The sequence below is a fragment of the Haliotis cracherodii genome, unplaced genomic scaffold (assembly GCF_022045235.1).
Source record: "Haliotis cracherodii isolate W230 unplaced genomic scaffold, xgHalCrac1.p SCAF_18, whole genome shotgun sequence".
Classification (NCBI taxonomy): Eukaryota; Metazoa; Mollusca; class Gastropoda; order Lepetellida; family Haliotidae; genus Haliotis; species Haliotis cracherodii.
Window position 1 is genome coordinate 18,043,605 of NW_027266273.1, and position 20,403 is coordinate 18,064,007.

Genomic DNA, 20,403 nt, shown 5'->3' on the forward strand with positions numbered 1-20,403 from the left:
TTCTAAAATAGTACATTAAAAATATGACCGAAGCTGTGAAACTGTGAGTTTATCTGTCATCACATTGCTTGACCCATACATCTAATTGAAATCAAAGCACATTTGTCAACGTTATGTAGAGAAGTAGAAAGAATTATAAAGTTCAGTCTACCATGTCATGTTTTTCTGCTTTTGTCATTTGTTTGCGTCTGATGTGCTCTGTTTTGTCTTAGTTGGTTCCATTAAATTGCACTCACGGATTTGACTTTACTCTTTGGTCAAAAGCATATTGCTCCTCAAAGTGTGTGTGAGTTGGGTTTAACGCCGCTTTTAACAGTATTCCAGTTATATCACGGCGTGTCAGTTTAATGTGGGAGGAAAGCCCGAAGTGATGCAGGTCTCAGACCTTTATCACTTCAGTGAAACCTTGAGCACTGGTATGATGCTGACAAACCTAGAAACATAATCGGGGCGAACGGGGATTCGAACCCACAATCGTAGGTTTCTGGCGTGCTCAAGGGACGCAACTCTGCACAGCGAATCGCAGCGCCTTAGACGACTGGACCACCCGTGCCCCCTAGTGACATGCTCCTCAAAAGATTACATGAAAATTTCGTACGACATTGTTGTGGGACAAATGGCATCACGGCGCGTCAGACAACTTCATTTCGATACCTCTATGCTGGGATGTTGTAATTTTGATTTGAACGATAACCAGTCTCGTCACGAGGATTGAGTCACCAGACAGGCCCAAGATAGCTCAAATGAACTTTGGAGCCGAGAATGATGATATGACATTTACATGTCTGGCTATATTATGTTAATATGAAAACGTTCTAACTCATGTCAAATATATTGTGAGTGAGTGAGTATGGTTTTACGCCGTTTTTAACAATATTCCAACAATATCACGACGGGGGACACCAGAAATGGGCTTTACACATTGTACCTATGTTGGGAATCGAACCCGGCTCTCTGGCGTGACGAGCGAACGCTTTCACCACTAGGCTACCCGACCGCCCCCATATATTTTGCACATGTTAGAGATATTAAGATGTGAAAATATAAATCATTATGCTTTTACCATTCAGTGTTTCTTTTTTTGTATCATAACACTAGTCAACATGGGGATAAGGAACTAGGCAGGGGATTAGCTTCCCGTTGGACCATTAACATGTTGGTTACAGCCTGTAGATTTTGAGTGAGTGAGTGAGTTGGGTTTAACGCCGCTTTTAACAGTATTCCAGTTATATCACGGCGTGTCAGCTTAATGTGGGAGGAAAGCCCGAAGTGATGCAGGTCTCAGACGTTTACCACTTCGGTGAAACCCACGAGCACGGGTATGGTGCTGACAAAACTAGAAACATAATCGGGGCGAACCGGGATTCGAACCCACAATCATAGGTTTCTGGCGTGCCTAAGGGACGCAACTCTGCACAACGAATCGCAGCGCCTTAGACGACTGGGCCACCCGTGCCCCTGTAGATTTTGACGTTACCTGTGGTTGTGAAGAAGGGGGCCCTGCACGCCCACCCGACCGGCCACACGTGTTCATGATCCAGCTGTGTGAGAGATATTGGATGACGATAGCGATAAGATAAGTTGTACGTGTACACTGAATAGCCTGGACAGTCCACAGCTGACACCAGTCAGGCCTCATGACAGGGTGGGAAACGATGGTAATCACAACCAGTCTTGAGTAACAACATGAAGGACGAGGAGTGTGTTGATGACAGTCTACCTCCGTTAAGAGGAAACGGGACACGTACCCCACATATCATCTCCAATGAATCCCCGAAGGTATCAGATGAAGAATCTCCTCTGTTGGATTCCACGAGGAACATTAAGTCCTACAGGCACCGGTGGTATGTTCTGGTGGTGTTCTCATTTGCTGCCCTCCTTCACACAGTGGTGTGGAACACTTTCGGACCTATTGCTCAGTCAGCTAAGGCTGTGTTCGGGTGGACGGATGCCAATATAGGCATGCTGAACAATTTGGCAAATATTGTGTACATTGTATTTATGTTTCCAATGGCCTGGTTGATGGATGTCAAAGGTAGGAATCTGTCCGTGATGTAACACATGTAAGAAAACGTTATATATACAGTACACGCTCATACTCACTGGTCTATATTCCATTATGACTGAATGCAGTGAATACGGATTAGAAATATGTATGAAAAAAATGTCAAAGATAGAACTGTGTCTATGATGTAACACATGTGCTAAAACGCTCGTTGCGTTAAAAAAATGCAATACACGCTCATATTCGTTTGGGTCTATATCCCATTATGACTCACCTGCATCACTTCGTGCTTTCTTCCCACATAAAGCTGACACGCTGCGATATAACTGGAATACTGTTAAAAGCGGCGTTAAACCCAACTCACTCACTCACTCACTCATATTCATAAGAAATCTCTAAACAGGTGCGAAGCATCATAACACAAGTCTTACAGTATGATGCACGTGTATGCGCGCAGGCCCGCATGTGTGCGCATGTCATGGACCACACATGCAATTGAGCTTAGCAAACGTGTAAAAATGCCTCCAAGGCAGTATCCCGATGAAAAGAGGCAATTGTAAGTTATTGGGACAATAGAGAGTGAGACGTCAATATCAAATGTTGAGTCAGATGTAACTCTGACCTTACACTTAGGCTTAGTCTCTGATAATATCAAATTTGATTGAAACAAACAACTAAATTGAAAAGAAGCACCAGTGAGGTGAAAGATTCGCCTGAACCTGTGGACAATCTAGACTTCCTTCATTTATAACTATAGCATTACAGTATGTGTTGGGCGGAAGGTAAAAATAAATACATAATAATGGTTCAGGGACTGTGAGACAGTCTACACTGGCCTATAATCACATTGTTTGATCAGGTTAGTTTACACCTGTGATAGCAATGTAGATAACATAAGCTGGTGTTGCTGCGTAAGACGCCTCGCTTTGTCATTAGGAGCTAGTTGCAGATACCCAATACATCCACAGTTTTCAATCGGCTTAATTTAGAAAGGTTTGTAGGTCAGCGGGCAATATCATATAGTGTTACAATAGAGACACGTCATAGGCAGCATTATAACGTGTGCATTATGCATATGTGACGTCAGACGGTGGGTGCACGAGGAATGACGTAATACATTGTGCATCTCGGCATGCAGTTACCATGTACACAGCGGAACAAGCCAATTACCCTCGGAATGTTTTACAAATTGCAACGCCATCTTGTGTTCTTTATTGTCAACGTCCTTTAGCGGTTCAGTGTCCTTTCCTGTGCACACGCGTTCTTTAGTACACATTGTTCTTTCTATATTCGTAACATTTGACTATTTTTGTGTTCTATTTGACTGGACTGTTCTGTGTTTTCTTCACACAGAAAACGATACCACCAGATAATAGATTATAGTGAGTGAGTGAGTGAGTTGGGTTTAACGCCGCTTTTAACAGTATTCCAGTTATATCACGGCGTGTCAGCTTAATGTGGGAGGAAAGCCCGAAGTGATGAAGGTCTCAGGTCTCAGGTCGCCACCCGTGCCCCCTAATAGATTATACTTGATTGTTCTAATAAACAATATGTAGTGAAATCGCTGAAAATATCATCACCAATGTTATCTGTACAAGATTTTGTTATTCCATACATATCAACAGTATGGGTAAGACGCGACTAACGGGATCGGGTGGTCTGGCTCGCTGACTTGGATCATCCATGTCATCGATCCCAATTGGGTGGATCGATGCTCATGTTGTCAATCACTGGATTGTCGATTACTTACAGACCGCCGTCATATAGCCGGAATATTGCTGAGTGTGGCGTTAAAAAACAAACAAACAAAATCAACAGTATGGAGAACGTTCATGAAGTCTGTATCACCTATTTTTGTTGATAAAATAGACATATATTACAGAAGAGAAGATTGGCGTAGTTCAGACACTGATTATCAGTTAATGAATACTGGGCACGGGCTCATCGCTATCGCATATCTGTAGTAGTCAGTTGGGCAGGCTTGTCGTTTGCACGTAGACGTCTACGATCCCGACCCTTACCTTTGTGATGTGGAGTAGTGTCGTCTGCTATTGTAGGAGTCGTTTTGTGTTCGCCCGTTTCCATGTACTTACTTCGCTGATCGGTGGATGCTGGATAGTGTTGAAGCTTGACCTGGGGATAAGAGATGATGAGATTTCTGTTATGGCACAGTAAACTACGGTTATAACGAACACACTTATAACGAACTAACGGATATAAGGAACTTTTTTTTGGTCCCGACTATTGACTGTAGTTATGCTGTATATATGCTTATAACGAACTACGGTTATAACGAACTAAAATAAGTGGTCCCCTTGAGTTCGTTATAACTGTACTTTACTGTAGTTGAATTTTCTCTGTTCCTTCAAGTCGTGTTGTGTGCTCCTCTGCAGTTTCGTCAAATCGTTTGCTATCCCTGAAGCATTTTGTCTCTGACTGTTCCTGTTCCTAGCGCCCATACACAGTACATATTAGCAAATATAGGGCGAGGTGTCTTGCTACTACTGGGTCGTACAAATCCTAAGCTATGTGCTGCAGGTAATGCCCGCGGCGTGATAGACCCCTCCTTTTCTGTAATACAATTATTCAATTGACAGAAATCAGTTCTTCATGTCTTTTTAAAGATACATCACTATCATTCCTAGGGCAAGGGTTTAATTCAATTATATGTAATATAATGTGGCCAATAATAATTACTGTTATTGCTACAGTGAAACATAATTCCATCTATTATATAAGTGTGCATGTCTTGCATCATGAAATACAATTTATCAAGTTATCCTGAAATAGAAAATGTTACTTTCCATCAACAGAGTACTAATACGGACAACAATTTCTTTATCGTTTAAAAAGCCATTCCAGGGCGGACGAGGCAGTTGTGTGACAAATAGTAGCTCTCTAGCAAGATTATCTAATTACTATTTAGCAAATGGAATCATTATCCATAAAAACGTATAAATTATTGTAGTTTAAAATCTATATATGATGCATTTTGATCATCAATGAGCAGGGGTGATGAGGAATATACTTTATTCCAGATAACTTGGATTGTTATTATATTTTTGAGTGTGTTTTCATAAATGCCATAGATATCAGGAAAATATGACCGTGGAATATACAGCCAGATTCGCAAAATGGTATCATAAATGGCCTGTGTGCATATAGAAAGTGGGGCGGTCGGGTAGCCCAGTGGTTAAAGCGTTCGCGTCACGCCGAAGACCAGGGTTCGATTCCCGACATGGACACAACATGTGAATCCCATTACTGGTGTCCTCTGTCGTGATATTGCTGGAACATTGCTAAAAGCGGCGTAAAACCATACACACTCACATATGGACAGTATTGAAAACAACCATTGTATACAAGTGAGGGGCTGTATGTTTTATAGTCCAAATATATAGTATGACACATTTATGTCTCTTCACCCCTCAAATATTTTATCACTGGATAAAGGTGAGCTCCTGTGCCTGTGGTTGTGAATATAGTAGAGATCTAAATATTTGTCATGTCGATTGGCTTCAGAATGTAACTGGGCTATATGACGTATTTATCCTACTCTCTCGCTCCAGGACTGCGGATATCAATGCTGTTGTGCGCTGCGCTGATGGTGTTTCTCACGGCCATAAGATGCATCACGAGTGAAGCAGTACCAGCAACATGGTCAGTACCGCATCTGCTATATTGAATGTGACAATCCAGTGCATACCGTATGTGATGCTATAAAATGTTAATGTGACGCTCTAAAGATTTCGTTTACTTGAATCTGCACTAAATATATTATTTTCTACATATGAATTTCATATTTCACTTGTATGTGAGCATTATTCAGCCCTAGGAAATATGTATCTTAAACAGTATATCAAGTTTCAAACTGTAACATCTTTTACTGAAATCATTTCATCAGAAAACTTTGATGTCGTATTTAACACATGTTTATATCTATATAAAGTCCAACGGCAAGAGAACTTAAATCGATTACTTCCATGGCATGCGCAGTTCATGCAATCAACCATTGTCTGTATTATGGGCCTATGGCCTTCTTACTGAATAAACTGTCTGTCTGTCTGTCTATCTGTCTGCTACATATGTTGTTATTCTGATGTAGAATGACGATCATAAAATCACGAGTAAACGGCAGTACCGGCAACATGGTCAGTACCGCTCAAGTATATTGAATGTAACAGCCCAGTGCAGTCATAAGATATATAATGATATGACAATCCAAAGTTCCATATACTTTAATCTCCCGAGCATATATGTTTTTTAATATAAGTGGCTATTTTTGTGTAGAAGTCTGAACATAACAAGCAACAATACCACTATAGGTCACGATACATATTTTATGAAATAGTTACAATTTTTTATTACTTGTCTGAAAAAACACTTTATTGCATTGAAAAAAGGTAACATTCCGATGGATAACAACACAGTATCCGTTTTGTTAAGAAATGTATTTGGTAGTGTCGTAGTTTTAACATAACACAAACATTCTGTAAACAAATATGCTTCATATGTTATTAAATAATTTACATTCAGATGTAAAGAATTATATTAACACACCGCATAATATTACAAAAGCTTTCTGTTGATAAACGTAGCTGAGAACATAACTGCACAGGTACTGCACTGACCAATATTACTCAACAGATACAAGCAGTCAACTCACATGGTCGCGGGTGAGGCAAGGTCCAGTAGCCTGACAAGTAGGACAGTTGCCATCACCACCAACAAGCTTTGACGCAGATAGATGCACCATGCAATATATACTCAATTGGCTCTTCCGTTTCCAATATGGACACTAGTCTATAAAATGGCTTCATGCTGTACTGCAATTTCATGTACTCGTAACCTTCATCCTTTTCATTGTTACAAGGTAGAATCCACAAAACGCATCACGGATCACAAGTTTCAGATTCACGTTTGTATATTTTCTCCATTTAATCAATTTTTTTCCATGAATTCAAACTGATGTGTGAATGTTTTAATTTCATCGAACAGTATGACATTACCGTATGATATTATGAAAGCTCTTAAGCTCTGTTGTTTGATCTTCTTCTCAGGTTGATAAACGTTGCAGCTATTGTGAATGGTGTGGCTGGTACTGTGCCATTCGCCGGCCCCTCCCTCCTCTCTGCCACGTGGTTTCCCCCCAAACAGAGGGCCACTGCTACAGCCGTGTCATCTGTATTCACATATCTTGGCCTTTCTGTCAGCTTCATCACTGGTGAGTTTGTTTGTTTGTTGTTTAACGCCGCACTCAGCAATATTCCAGCTGGATGACCGCGGTCTGTAAATAACCGAGTCTGGGCCAGACAATCCAGTGATTGGCATCATGAGCATCGATCCACGCAATTTGGATACGATGACATGCAGCAACCAAGTCAGTGAGTCCGTAGTTTGAGGCCAAACTGTATGAATGTCTGGGCTTGACAAAACTAGTTCAAAGTGGCGTTAAACCCAACACACACATACTGTAACCCGAATAGCTTCACCAACCAGCTTCAGTGACAGAGAGATTAATGATGTCATTTGATTGTGACGTCAAGGTAACCGATGGCGTCACAATGATCTGTAAAGCATTGCAGTGTAATTGCATTGAAACGATATGTAAGAGACATTGCTTGATCTCACCCAAACCCGATTTGGTTGATAAATACGCTTTTTTACCTTCAGGGCCCCTCTTGGTGCCCCAACCAGAAGAACCATCCTTGAACATGACGGACATCCTACACATAAAGTAAGAAACGCATCCATTCCTCATTATTATGCAATGAACATGATTAACACACGATGGCATGCAGATTCTAGCTGTATTTAATTACTGTAAACATGTCATGGACCTTCGTTCATTGTCCATATTCCAGAAATGTTTTTTTTTCTAATTTTGTCCAACTGTTTGCACAGTATGGGCAACTTGACTACCACCGGTTATATTTTCACTGTGACACATTAAAATATCTGGCCTGGCAACCATCAAACACAGATGCTTTGAGTACAGATGATTATTACATTCTGAAGACTGTACATATCCTACGGAAGCGTAGTGGGACCACGGTGAATTTTTTTTGTCTATCTCCTACGTAGGACTTAGTATCTCCTACGTAGGACTTAGTATCTTCTACGTAGGACTTACTATCTCCTACGTAGGACTTACTGTCTCCCACGTAGGACTTACTATCTCCTACGTAGGGCTTAGTATGGCCTAGAATTACTATCTCCTACGTAGGACTTAGTATCTCCTACGAAGGACCGTTTGGAATAGAATAACTATCTCCTACGTAGGACTTAGTATCTACTTAGTATCTAAGTTGACGTAGGAGATACTGATTCGAGGCCATACTAAGTCCTACGTAAGAGATAGTAAGTCCTACGTAGGAGATACTAAGTCCTACGTAGGAGATACTTAGACAACAAAAATTCACCGTGGCCCTACTACGCTTCCGTAATATCCAGCATATGCCTGGTAACCATTCAAGTTAACGGTTAATACTTTGATGCACGTTTGAAAACACACCACTGAGTTATTAATATCATCTTCTCTTTGTATTCTTCAAAATGTGACGTGTCGGTGCTGATGCTTCTACCGTTATCAGGCAATTGGGCAGAAAATGGTTAATAACTACGGTCACACATATGCATCGAGCTTAACAGAAACAGGGCAACACGTGTGCAAATTGACATAAATACCAGTTTCTTAATGCCACTTAAAGAGACATGTACCTGATCAGTTTCGTATGAGAAACATACAGAAACAGATCAGCAAGAAGGGGAGCACAAGTTGTGCCCATGGCGATGTCTGAATGTCTCACCCCAAATTTTACCATTTCACTTATTGGTTTCTCAGTTAACTTCAGATGTCATTTGCTTTCATTTTTGACAAATTGTCCGGATCCCCTGGCGATAAATATGTAACTATATCTATGGCTACTACTCTTAGTAACAAATACCCCATGGATCAAGCACTAACGTATTTTCTTACGTTTATCATGTGGGATAGTTTTGACATAATTAAACCCGGTTCTTTTCTGAAACTGTTACCAGCAAATCCAGGTTTTGAGAATCCACATGGTATTAATTCCACTTGTCTCCAATACGTTCTGTGAATATAAAGAAAGTGATTCCTTGATAGCATTAAGTATCCTGGCTACACCTTGAGACATGGATTGGGAGGAACATTTGCTGTATTCTCTCCCAAGAAAAGACAAATGATCTTACTCTGCAAACGAAAAGCAAAAGGTGTTTGACGAAGGTGTCATTATTTTATTCAGAACATACAGTATTTCATCACTGAATACATAATCAAGCAGGTGTTTCCAAATAAATAAAGAAAGAAAGAAATAGCAACCACCAAGAGAGCAATTCAGGATTAAGTGTATGGTATATAATCCATATTACCCATTAGTACACAAACTTAAACGTAAAAATCAAATTCATAAATTCTTTTACAACGTTATGTATCGGAAGTTAATGGTTCCAACCATTCCCCGTGTATCAGGTCACTGTGGTTATGTTTCAATTAAAAATATGGTCATACCTGCTATACAATAGTGACATGTCCCTTGTTGCAGTTCGTCAAGTGAGATGAACTCCACTGCGTTCTGTCTGACACCCGCCGCTAACCTGTCCGAGGTGAGAAGTGGCATCATGAGACTGATGTATATAGGTGATCAACGTTTTCTGCATCCACTGAATCAACCGTTTAGAAATACCATTTTAAGCATAAACCGTATTTACTTCTTTTTCTCTCTCGTTATATGTGCGTTTTTTGTGAAGCCAATTCTTGCTGTATTTTACAATTATTACGTGGTTATTACTGAAATGTCGCATAGAACAGTTCTATTCTTACGTCAATAACTTCTAAAATGAATGTATGTGCGCCATGTTCAATGCTTCTAATGACGATATTATCTCTCTGCGTTCCACGTGTTAACTGTGCTGTATTCAGAATGTGCGGCTTGTGTGCTGCTGCTGTTCCTGGTGGTGGTGTACTTCCCCGCCAAGCCCCCCTCTCCCCCCAGTCTCACAGCGTCCATGGCGAGGACAAGCTACCTGCAGGGTCTCAAAAGACTATTCACGTAAGATGGTCTTGTTCATCTCAGAAAGTACTACTCATATTCCGAACCTATCCTGTCAGTAATCTGACTGGGGTTACCGTGACTGCTGGCGGCTATGTATCGACGGGCTAGAAAGGTGTGCCTATCTGCTCTGTTGTATTTACAACCCATGTATACTTAAACGATCGGCAGCAAATCACACATCATCAAAAATGTACTTTGCATTCCGGATTGAGTGAGTGAGTGAGTAGGGTTTTTAAGCCGCTTTTAGCAATATTCCAGCAATATCACGACGGGGGACACCTGAAATGGGCTTCACACATTGTACCAATGTCGGGAATCGAACCCGGGTCTTCGGCGTGACGATCGAACGCTTTAACCACTAGGTTACCCGACCGCCCCTTCATTCCGGATTGAACAAGGATTACCAAGTTAGAGTGTTTGTGGATGTGGACCTTTCTAAAGGACACATCTGTTGTCCCCAGGACTGACATACAGAACAGCTGATAACAAACAATGATGAAATCAGGGCGTATCAGCGTCATGTGAGAGGAAAACTCGACGTAATACAATTCTTAAACTTTTATCACTGATGAAACCCTCGAGCAAGGACATGATGCTGACAAACCACGTAAAACAATCTGAAACGAATCGCAGGTTTCTCGTACGCCGTATGGTGCACCAGAAGTTGATTGTTGATTTCCAGTACAGATGGTATGAGGTTGGGGTGGTTGCCGCCACAATCCTGGTTGTCTGCAGACGTAAGCGAAGGGAAGAGGAGGACCAACGCCTCGATCACGTCCAGCGCAGGGTTTAGGTGAGGACTTGGCTTCTATGTGGTGTTGCGTGGTGTGCTATTGCCTCGGTAATCACCATCATCATCCTGCACCTCGACCTCCGGCCTGTTGTCTGTGGCGACGCATTTCACTGTACAAAGTAACGTTCCTTTGGTACCCAGAAACCTATGATCTGTTCGAATCCCAGTTCACCCCGATTATGTTTCCATGTTTGTCAGCATCATACCATCGTGGGTTTCATCCAAGTGGTAAACGTCGGATACATGCATCACTTCGGACTTTCCTCCCACATTAAGCTGACACGCCGTGATATAACTGGAATACTGTTAAAAGCTGCCTTAATATCGAATTCCTCCTCGTCCCTACCCTTCCCCCTGAAACTCGTTCTGAAGGACTGTGGCTGGTCCTCGGCCTAGCCGTCGTCTTGGCTCTGTGTGGGTGGGGTTGTTGGTGATCTCTCCAGACTGGGACAGTGGGGTATGGGCTGGTCCTTGGCCTGGTCCTGGCTATGTGTGGGTGAGGGTAACCTCTCCCTTTCCTGGGACTCCTCTCCTCATCCGCTGTCTTGTCCCTAGCCTTCTTCCAGTCTTCCTTCGAGGTGGCTTACTGATATTTAAACACCGAAATCCCGAAACGTGCTTCTAATAATTAATATTCAACTCTGGAAACCCATTGGTTTCTTCAGAAACTCTCTGTAAGCTGCCGAGGGACGCGACCTGTATTTATTTACGTGATGATCTTGCGTCCCCCGCGCGTCCCCATGTGAACATATCGTCGCGCATTTGCGATAAGTTCGTATTCAACACGTGATTATCGTAGTAAGTTCGTGGTACATCGTAGCTGACTCGTACTATGCACGTGTCTAAATCGTATAAACATCGTATCATACGTAGTTTGCTCTTCCCCGTGAAAATTAAACGTGTTGTGCTCGTATAATCGTGGGGCGGTCGGGTAGCCTAGTGGTTAAAGCGTTCGCTCGTCATGGGTTCGCAGACCCGGGTTCGATCCCCGACATGGGTACAATGTGTGAAGCCCATTTCTGGTGTCCCCGTGATATTGCTGGAATACTGCTAAAAGCGGCGTAAAAGCATACTCACTCACTCACTCACTCACTTACTCGTATTATCGTACCCACATCCTGTCTGTCGTGAAGACCTCGTGTTCACGTCGGGTCACAAATACCACATGAGGTCATGATGAGTGTAGTACGATAACAACGACCTAACAACGAACAATACCGGGCACACCATGAGTTTAGCACGTACAGGACACGATGTAACACGAGTATTCGAGATATTTTAAACACGTATAGTGTACGATCTATCACGAATTATCACGAGCAGATAAGGAGCAAATTTCGAGGATATCACGCGCTAATCACGATTTATAACGATATTTCACACGAGCTTAACATCGAGATATATCGCGGCGAACATCGTGAATGTGGGCGGGTAGCCTTATTCTGCACAGTAAAATCCGGCTCCTTGAGATCGATGAACGGGTGAGGGGCTGCAGTAACCGCGATAAGATCACAGACGGACTTATATCCAGTGTTTCATCAAACTGCCAGTTGAATTATTTTCAAGCTTGTTATTGTTATTTATGCAGACATAAACGCTTCCTTGTGATCCTGGTGGCCTTCAGTGTCCCGACGGGAGTGTTTGGCGTGTTTGGGGCTGTACTGGATGTCGTGCTGGACGGTGTCGGAATAACGCAGGTAATGAGAGCATATCATAATAGATATCAGTTGTGCATCATATCCACCCACGAATATGCACATAACGTTGTAAAGGCAATTATTGTGTTGCCCTTGGAATTGTACTTTGTCTTGGGCACAGTGAGTCGGTGCTGCTGCTCTCTTCGAAGACTTCTTGTATATATACATGTAGAGGTACATTCTATGAGAAAAGTATCTTCAGATAGCCAGCATCATATTGTTGTCGTTTAGCATCCTTGTAAATTAGTCTACACCTGGTAGTTACAGTTCGCTCCCAGATGAGATCATCCAACAATTGAGCAATAGTATAAAACAAAATGTAAACTACGGATGGTTCAGTAGACAATTGCCTATATCAGTCGTACAGAACTCAATATTTAACAAATGCTTCACATGTATTAGGATTATTTTAATAACAGGGAATATGGTTTATCGAATATTGCTTCAACAAGTTTTACGGTAAATCATATGACGTCGGGTGATGTCGGGTGCAGCATGTGTCATGACATATACATTTTGTGTCCTGTGATAACAAACGTAATTTTATCTGAATTGTATAATGTATTCGGGTTTGTGTCAACTCAACCATATCATATCGATGTACTTTCAACCTCATCGTCAATCCGTATATTAGTAATATAATAACTGGGTTCATTTGGGTTGGTGTTATTGACAAATACTTAATTCTTAGCTATTATTTATTTCAATATGCACCACTCACGAACAACTGAAATGTTTATTCTAATGTGAAGGGACTTTGTGGTAGCCTAATGCTCGCTTATCACGGCGAAGCCCTTGGTTCAGTGATCCACATGGAAACAATGTGCCAATAATATTCTCCCGCCTTATGATTGCTAAAAGCGGCGTAAAAGTACTCATTCGCTCCCTGTATAACTCACTAGGTCGAACAATTGAAATGTTTCTTCAGCGTGTTGGATTTGCGTAGTATTGTATGATGTGCAACTTCATGAAGATTCTCATGTGCCAAACCAACTGTGTTGGAAATGTAGACCGCCTCCGTGATTTAGTGGTAGATCGTCCGCCCGGATAGCGGAAGGTCCGGGGTTCGATCCCCGGCTGCGTCATACCAAAAGACGTTAAAAGATGGTACCATATGTCTGGCGCTCGGCCATAAGGGTCTAAAACAAGGACTGGTCGGCTCGGAGTCAGTATACTGTGTCTGAGTGGGGTATTCATGTTAAAACTGCGGCATGGTATCTCAGTGAGCTAGCACTATAAATCGGCATCAGTCCGGACTAGTACAAGCAGCCACACACACACACACACACGTACATGCACGTCGCTATATAAGTGCAATAATCTTGGACGCGACGTAAAACCCAATTACACCTCACCTCACCTGTTGGAAATGTGAAATTGAAACTGTTTTCTTTCAGTACCATGCCGGCTGGATGGGCTTTTATAGCACGGCTGGCGGTTGTGTTGCAGCACTATTGATGTCCAGGTATGTACATGCATGTCAGGATGGACTTGGAGACAGAATATACGACAAAAACTTACCTCGACCATTCAACTTAGGCACATTATGCTTTGAACTTGACACATTTGACTGTGAGGAAGCGTCAGGTATAGGATTAGGTATATGATGTTCACAGCCATTTACCCATTGTTGAATTCTGTATCCTTTACTTTAAGGATTGCTGATCTGTTTCTCCGTCGCATGAAGAGGATACTCTTGTTCCTATTCGTCGTAGCAACAGGCGCAACTGTCTGGTTTGTCCTGCTGCGTCTGTCCTTCATCCCCTTCAGTATTGGTAAGTAAGTCTGTGTATAGAGTATGTTAATAAGCGAATATGTCTAGATGAATGTACAGTAAACTACGGTTATAACGAACTCAAAGGTACCATTAAGCTTAGTTCGTTATAACCGTAGTTCGTTATAAGCATATATACAGTATAACGACAGCAAATAGCCGGGACAAAAAAGTAGGTTCGTTATATCCGTCAGTTCGTTATAAACGTAGTTTACTGTTTTCACTATTTTGTCAACATGCATACAAGGAAGTGCCTGAAGTGGAATCAATGTCAGTGCGTGACATGGTCTGCCTGTATCTCATGTTCTTCTCTTTCAGTGTCGCTGTACCTGTCCTGCATCATGATGGGGGTCTTCATCAACGGTTCTGTTCCGCTGTTTTACGAGCTGGGATGTGAGGCGTCTTATCCTGTCGCCGAGGGAGTGACGGCCGGGGTTCTCACCATCGCCAACAACCTGACTGGTGTCTTCTTCCTGTCTGTGCTGCAGATCCCGAGAATAGGTACACCCCCTTAAGTACGCTAGGTCGCAAATGGTGTCATGTGGGGGTCTGTAAGTTGCGTTCAACGCCGCATTGAACGTCGTATCACGGTGTGTCTGCTTCATGTGGGGGGAAAGCCGAAATTAGCGTAAGAGCCGACGTTTTTCACTTTAATGAAACACTGACAGACCACATGTTTTAATCCTGTTCAATAATTGATTCGAACCAGTATCCTGACACGGCTAACATACCATTGAACCACCCGTATCCCAGTGGACATGGCTATGGTATATTAGAGTTAATATATTTGAATCCAAAGTTTTATTTACGTTTATGATGAGACAATTTATAATCGTTATTAAAACACATGCTTTAATGTGTATAAATATATTATTTTCTGCACCTAATGCAAAGTAACCCATATTATGAAACATTCCCCATGTAGATATGTGATAAAACTGCATAACGAGAATTATACAAAAAAATCTTAATTTATGTCAAAAAAGTAAAGTTGTCAATGAGAGTCAGCCACTGAACAAAACAACCAAGTATCATTTATTCATGTATATATAAGTTAAACTATATATGTGTCTCAAGTTCCCCTTAAGAATAAGCTTTAAATTGATAAATTATATTTTACATCATAAACTGTTTTGACGTTAAAGTATTCAATCTTAATGGTTTAGAATGCATCCAAGTATGTGACTGTGTAATCAACCACAAACTATTCAAGTGAAGTCCCCGTATCTCTTGCAGGTGTTCTGTGGATGAACTGGTGCATACTTGGCTCTGTAGCAGCTACCGTACCCCTACTTCTGTTGTTCACAGAGAACTACACCCGGACTGACATCGACACACAGAAGATCATTGCTTCAGAGCCCGATAATGATGCTGTGTCGAATCCATCAATACAAACATGAAAGCTAGTTGATAAGAAAACATCACCAGATGATTGGTGAATCGGTGCCTAATCCAAATGCAGACCTTGGTACTAGTATTACTGCACATGGGTATAAGGAGTTTATCTTTACTCATTAATGAATCCAGGCCTGAAGAAATATCTTGAGATGCTTTTGTTTAATGCGACGTCATTTGCTTTTTACGTTACATTCGAGTTTCCTAACCGAGAGCCCAATGATGGTCACAATATAGATCAAACCGTCAGACACAGATGTGTTATTAAAAATATGCATTGTGAATACATAAGGCTGAATTCGATACACGAGTCAGTTGTGTGTTATATGTGATTTTTGTGTGATTTGCTGCGTGTGGTTATGTGCGTTCCTCGTCTTTCGAGGGGCGGTCGGGTAGCCTAGTGGTTAAAGCGTTCGCTCGTCACGCCGAAGACCCGGGTTCGATTCCCGACGTGGGTACAATGTGTGAAGCCCATTTCTGGTGTCCCCCGCCGTGATATTGCTGGAATATTGCTAAAAGCGGCGTAAAATCAAACTCACTCACTCACTCATCCTTCGATGTGATGGTGTCCAAGATATGTGCAATACTCATCGAGTTAAAACTTTCCATCTGCTCTTCCTGAAACTTACGTTTACTAATATTATACGATCGTGTGAAGGTGTTAATGATCACAGTTTGGATTGAATGTCTCTTCAAACAGTTTCCAGTCCTCCCACCGTGTGTCAGCTAGATGTGGAACTTCAAGGATTCACAGTCTCTACATCCCTACATCTGGTTTGCAAAGTTCACCATGCTCTGATTAACAAATACATATCATGTGAAATGTACTGTTGACTTGTCAATAAAACAATGTATAGTAAGTCCAAATGCAAAAAGAGACACACTAATGTCCTCTGGTGAGGGAAGTGAGTGAGTGAGTTGGGTTTTACGCCGCTTTTAACAGTATTCCAGTTATATCACGACGTGTCAGCTTAATGTGGGAGGAAAATCCGAAGTGATGCAGGTCTCAGACGTTTACCACTTCGGTGAAACCCACGAGCACGGGTATGGTGCTGACAAACCTAGAAACATACTCGGGGCGAACCGGGATTCGAACCCACAATCATAGGTTTCTGGCGTGCCCAAGGGACGCAACTCTGCACCGCGAATCGCGGCGCCTTAGACGACTGGGCCACCCGTGCCCACGTCAAGGGAAAGAACCTGAATCCCATTCTTGTACCATACGTGAGTTTTCTAAACAAATAGAGCTGTTTGAACATTCCTGAATGACGTGGTACACATCACCAGCATATAACGTCGCATGACATGGAACTGCTTCATCATCCATTGGTGCCTAAAGCGAAATAGTTCCCCTGATAACGTCAGGCTGTGAATGAGAATACAAACTGAGAACGTACTAGCTATTCCTGTCCAAACGTTAGTGCGAAAAGCGAAACTGTAAAACGTAACACTAACCAACATAAAAGAATATTAAAGAATTTTAAGAAATTCTAGTATTGTATACCGAACATTCGTGGAAAACAAACTCCTAATCCTGTCAAAACAGACAATTGATCATGTGTTGAGTCATGTTTCAAATATGGTAGAACCCGTGAAGAGCCGGGATAGAATATGTCTTCAGCAACCCATGCCCTCCGTAAAAGGCGACTATGCTTGTCGTAAAAGGTGACTAACGGGATCGGGTGGTCAGGCTCACTGACTTGCTTGATGCATGTCACCGATCTCAATTGCGCGGATCGATGCTCATGATATCGATCACTGGATTGTCTGGATCATTTACAGAACGCCGTCATATAGTTGGAATACCACATTAGACTTTCAATGACAGCTGGCTTGAATAACAGATACTCGAATATTGTAGGACCGCTTCCATCAGCTCAATTCTACTGTTCCCTGCCGTGATATTACTGCAAGCTCCGACGTTCACACAGTTGGCCCCCACTCTATGAAGGTTCATACTCCAGTGAACTCACAAAAAGTCAATTCTTAAATAAAATATTGAATCTAGTTAGTATGAGATACTGTTTCATCACATGTGAGCCATGTGGATCAATGCTCATGCTCCCAACCACTGGCCAGACTCAACTACTGGCCAGACTCAACTATGTACAGGCAGCTGTAATCTTACTGCCTGATTAGTAAAAAAAAAACATCGGTGTTCTCATTCATCCATATTTACACACAAGAAACAACGTAAACATGGAAACGAAAGAATGAAAACCATTGTCATGTGACCTATTCCTAGCTCCCGTTTCACAACCATGCGTTTGTTAATCACTATTTAAACCTTTGGTCCATATACAAAATGTAAACGTCAGCACATGCTTCCAATTTGAACTGCCAACTCCACAAAGCTGTCTTCTGTAATGAGCATAATCTGTCCAGTTCAAGGAGTTTCTTGATGCTGCTCATTCCATAGCATCTGCCTTACCTTAAATCACAGTTCCTCTGCTTTCAGAGTAAAATCTCTCTGAAACAGTTTTGATTTCACTATACTACAATGGTGAGTGAGTGACTGTGTTGGGGTTATCGCCGCTTTGAACAGTATTTCATTTATATCACGACATGTGAGAGGGAAGTCCGCGGTGTTGCAGTTGTTGACGTTCAAGACTTTGGTGTAACCCTCGAGTACGGGTATGGCGCTGACAAACCTAGAAAAATAATCGAGGCGAACCGGGAATCGAACCAACAAGCATAGATTTCTGGTGTGCCCAAGGCATTCAATTCTGCACAGCGAATTGCAGCCCCCAACACAACTGGGTCACCCGTGTCCCCCTATTCTATAATAACTTAAACTGTATACTGTTATATCTTACATTTAACAGTTTCTACGTTTTATGCATCTTACCCATTTATACACCTAATTACTACTACTATCTATTAATGGTAATACATTGATTGCATCATTACTGCAAACCTATTCAGATTTAATATATAGTAAATTCAAAACGTGAACGCCATAGAAAACCAGTCTCAACTATCTGCCGAAACAGATTCCATAAGACGCAAAAGATGTAATAGCGTTGAGCATATTATGACATAAGGTGTTCGCGAAAAGGTAAAAGTGTCCAGCTCTACTGGTAAGCCTAGCCCCACACAAAACAATATCGAGTACCAGTGAGTGTGGCATGGCCTGCTCTACCCGTAGCACCCTCTTGCCACCCAAATCTCGATGGATAGAGGGTTATTAAATATGTCAATCACTGAATTGACTCGATTATATACTTATTGCCGTCATATAACTGGAATATTACTGAGAAGGGCGTTAAACAATAAACACAAACGCTGAACAAACAAAAAAATTGCACTGAACTATTAAAACCTCAGAGCACTTGGACGCAAGTGTCCCCGTGATGTTGATATAATAGTTCAGGACAAACCTATGCAGTGCGTAGGATGAGGGACGAGACATGATAAAATTGCCTGTAGTCTCCACAACACTATTTCTGAAAGCTTACTGTTTTGGGGCACATCATTTTGACAACTCAGAAAAGTGTAAAACGGATATTTTATATTCATAGAATGTAGTATCGTTGGTTTTGAGCTATGTCACTCGTAATGTTTCGGTTGAACATGTTAGTGAATCTTTTGGCAAATGTCTTGTTTCCATCTTCTCAACACCTCTGGCCGAAATGCGGGCCTTGGGTACGATTCTTTCAGGGGTTTCTTCACGTGTACAAATCCATTTTATTGAAATGCATCTTCGTCTATCACTGTGTTGATCGTATGAGGCGACCAAACAGATCGGGTGACTTTGCTGATTACCCGACTGAGAGGATCGTTGCTCCCAATATCGATGAATGGATTGTCTTGTCCAGATTCGATTATTTTCAGGCCGCCTTCATGCAGCTTGAAAATTGTTGAATACAGCGTTAACAATAGATGAACAAGCATTGTAAACTTCTCAAACACATTATAGACATGGCGATTGTGGCCATGACACCAACACCACAGTGTCATAATATAAACTAGACCATGAAAGATATAACGATATAAAATCATATAACGCCTTACAAATCTAAATTGCAGAAAAATCATTAGAAGATGAACTTGGATCAAACATCATGTTATCACGTCACTCCCTCAGGGTAGCTCATGTAAAGGCGACCAAACAGATCAGGTGACTTTGCTGATTACCCGACTGAGAGGATCGTTGCTCCCAATATCGATGAATGGATTGTCTGGTCCAGATTCGACTATTTTCAGGCCGCGTTCATGCAGCTTGAATATTGTTGAATGCAGCGTTAATAATAAACGAACGAGCATTATAAACTTTGCAAACACATTATAGACGTGACGATTGCGGCCATGACACCCCAGTGTCATAATGTAAACAAGACCATAACAATCATATAACGTCATACAAATCTAAATTGCAGATAAATCATTATAAGATGAACTTGGATCAACCATCCTGTTATCACGTCACTCCCTCAGGGTAGCTGATGTAAAGTTACAAGGCATCAACGAGAGGAGGGAGGGATGGAGGCTGCTTATTAACTAACTGGCTGTGAAGGCAAATGTAACACCGCTGTGTGTAGTTGATTTATCTTCGAGGCAGTTCGTGACCTCTCTAACGTCAGTAACCTTGGATGGTGATAACGATTAGAGATACCTTATATATGAAACGTATATGAACCACTCCAACAACAGACAAAGAT

General features: G+C 41.7%; 1 protein-coding gene across 1 annotated transcript; it reads left to right on the forward strand.

Annotated features, from left to right (window-relative positions):
• Positions 1 to 1,686: 1,686 nt before the first annotated feature.
• Positions 1,687 to 15,747, forward strand: LOC139465336 (solute carrier family 49 member 4 homolog). Its single transcript, XM_071247040.1, has 11 exons — positions 1,687 to 2,035; positions 5,575 to 5,665; positions 7,066 to 7,229; positions 7,679 to 7,742; positions 9,574 to 9,668; positions 9,951 to 10,080; positions 12,465 to 12,573; positions 13,971 to 14,038; positions 14,230 to 14,348; positions 14,666 to 14,848; positions 15,584 to 15,747. The coding sequence occupies exons 1-11, from the start codon at positions 1,687 to 1,689 to the stop codon at positions 15,745 to 15,747; spliced, it is 1,536 nt and encodes a 511-aa protein (XP_071103141.1).
• Positions 15,748 to 20,403: the final 4,656 nt, after the last annotated feature.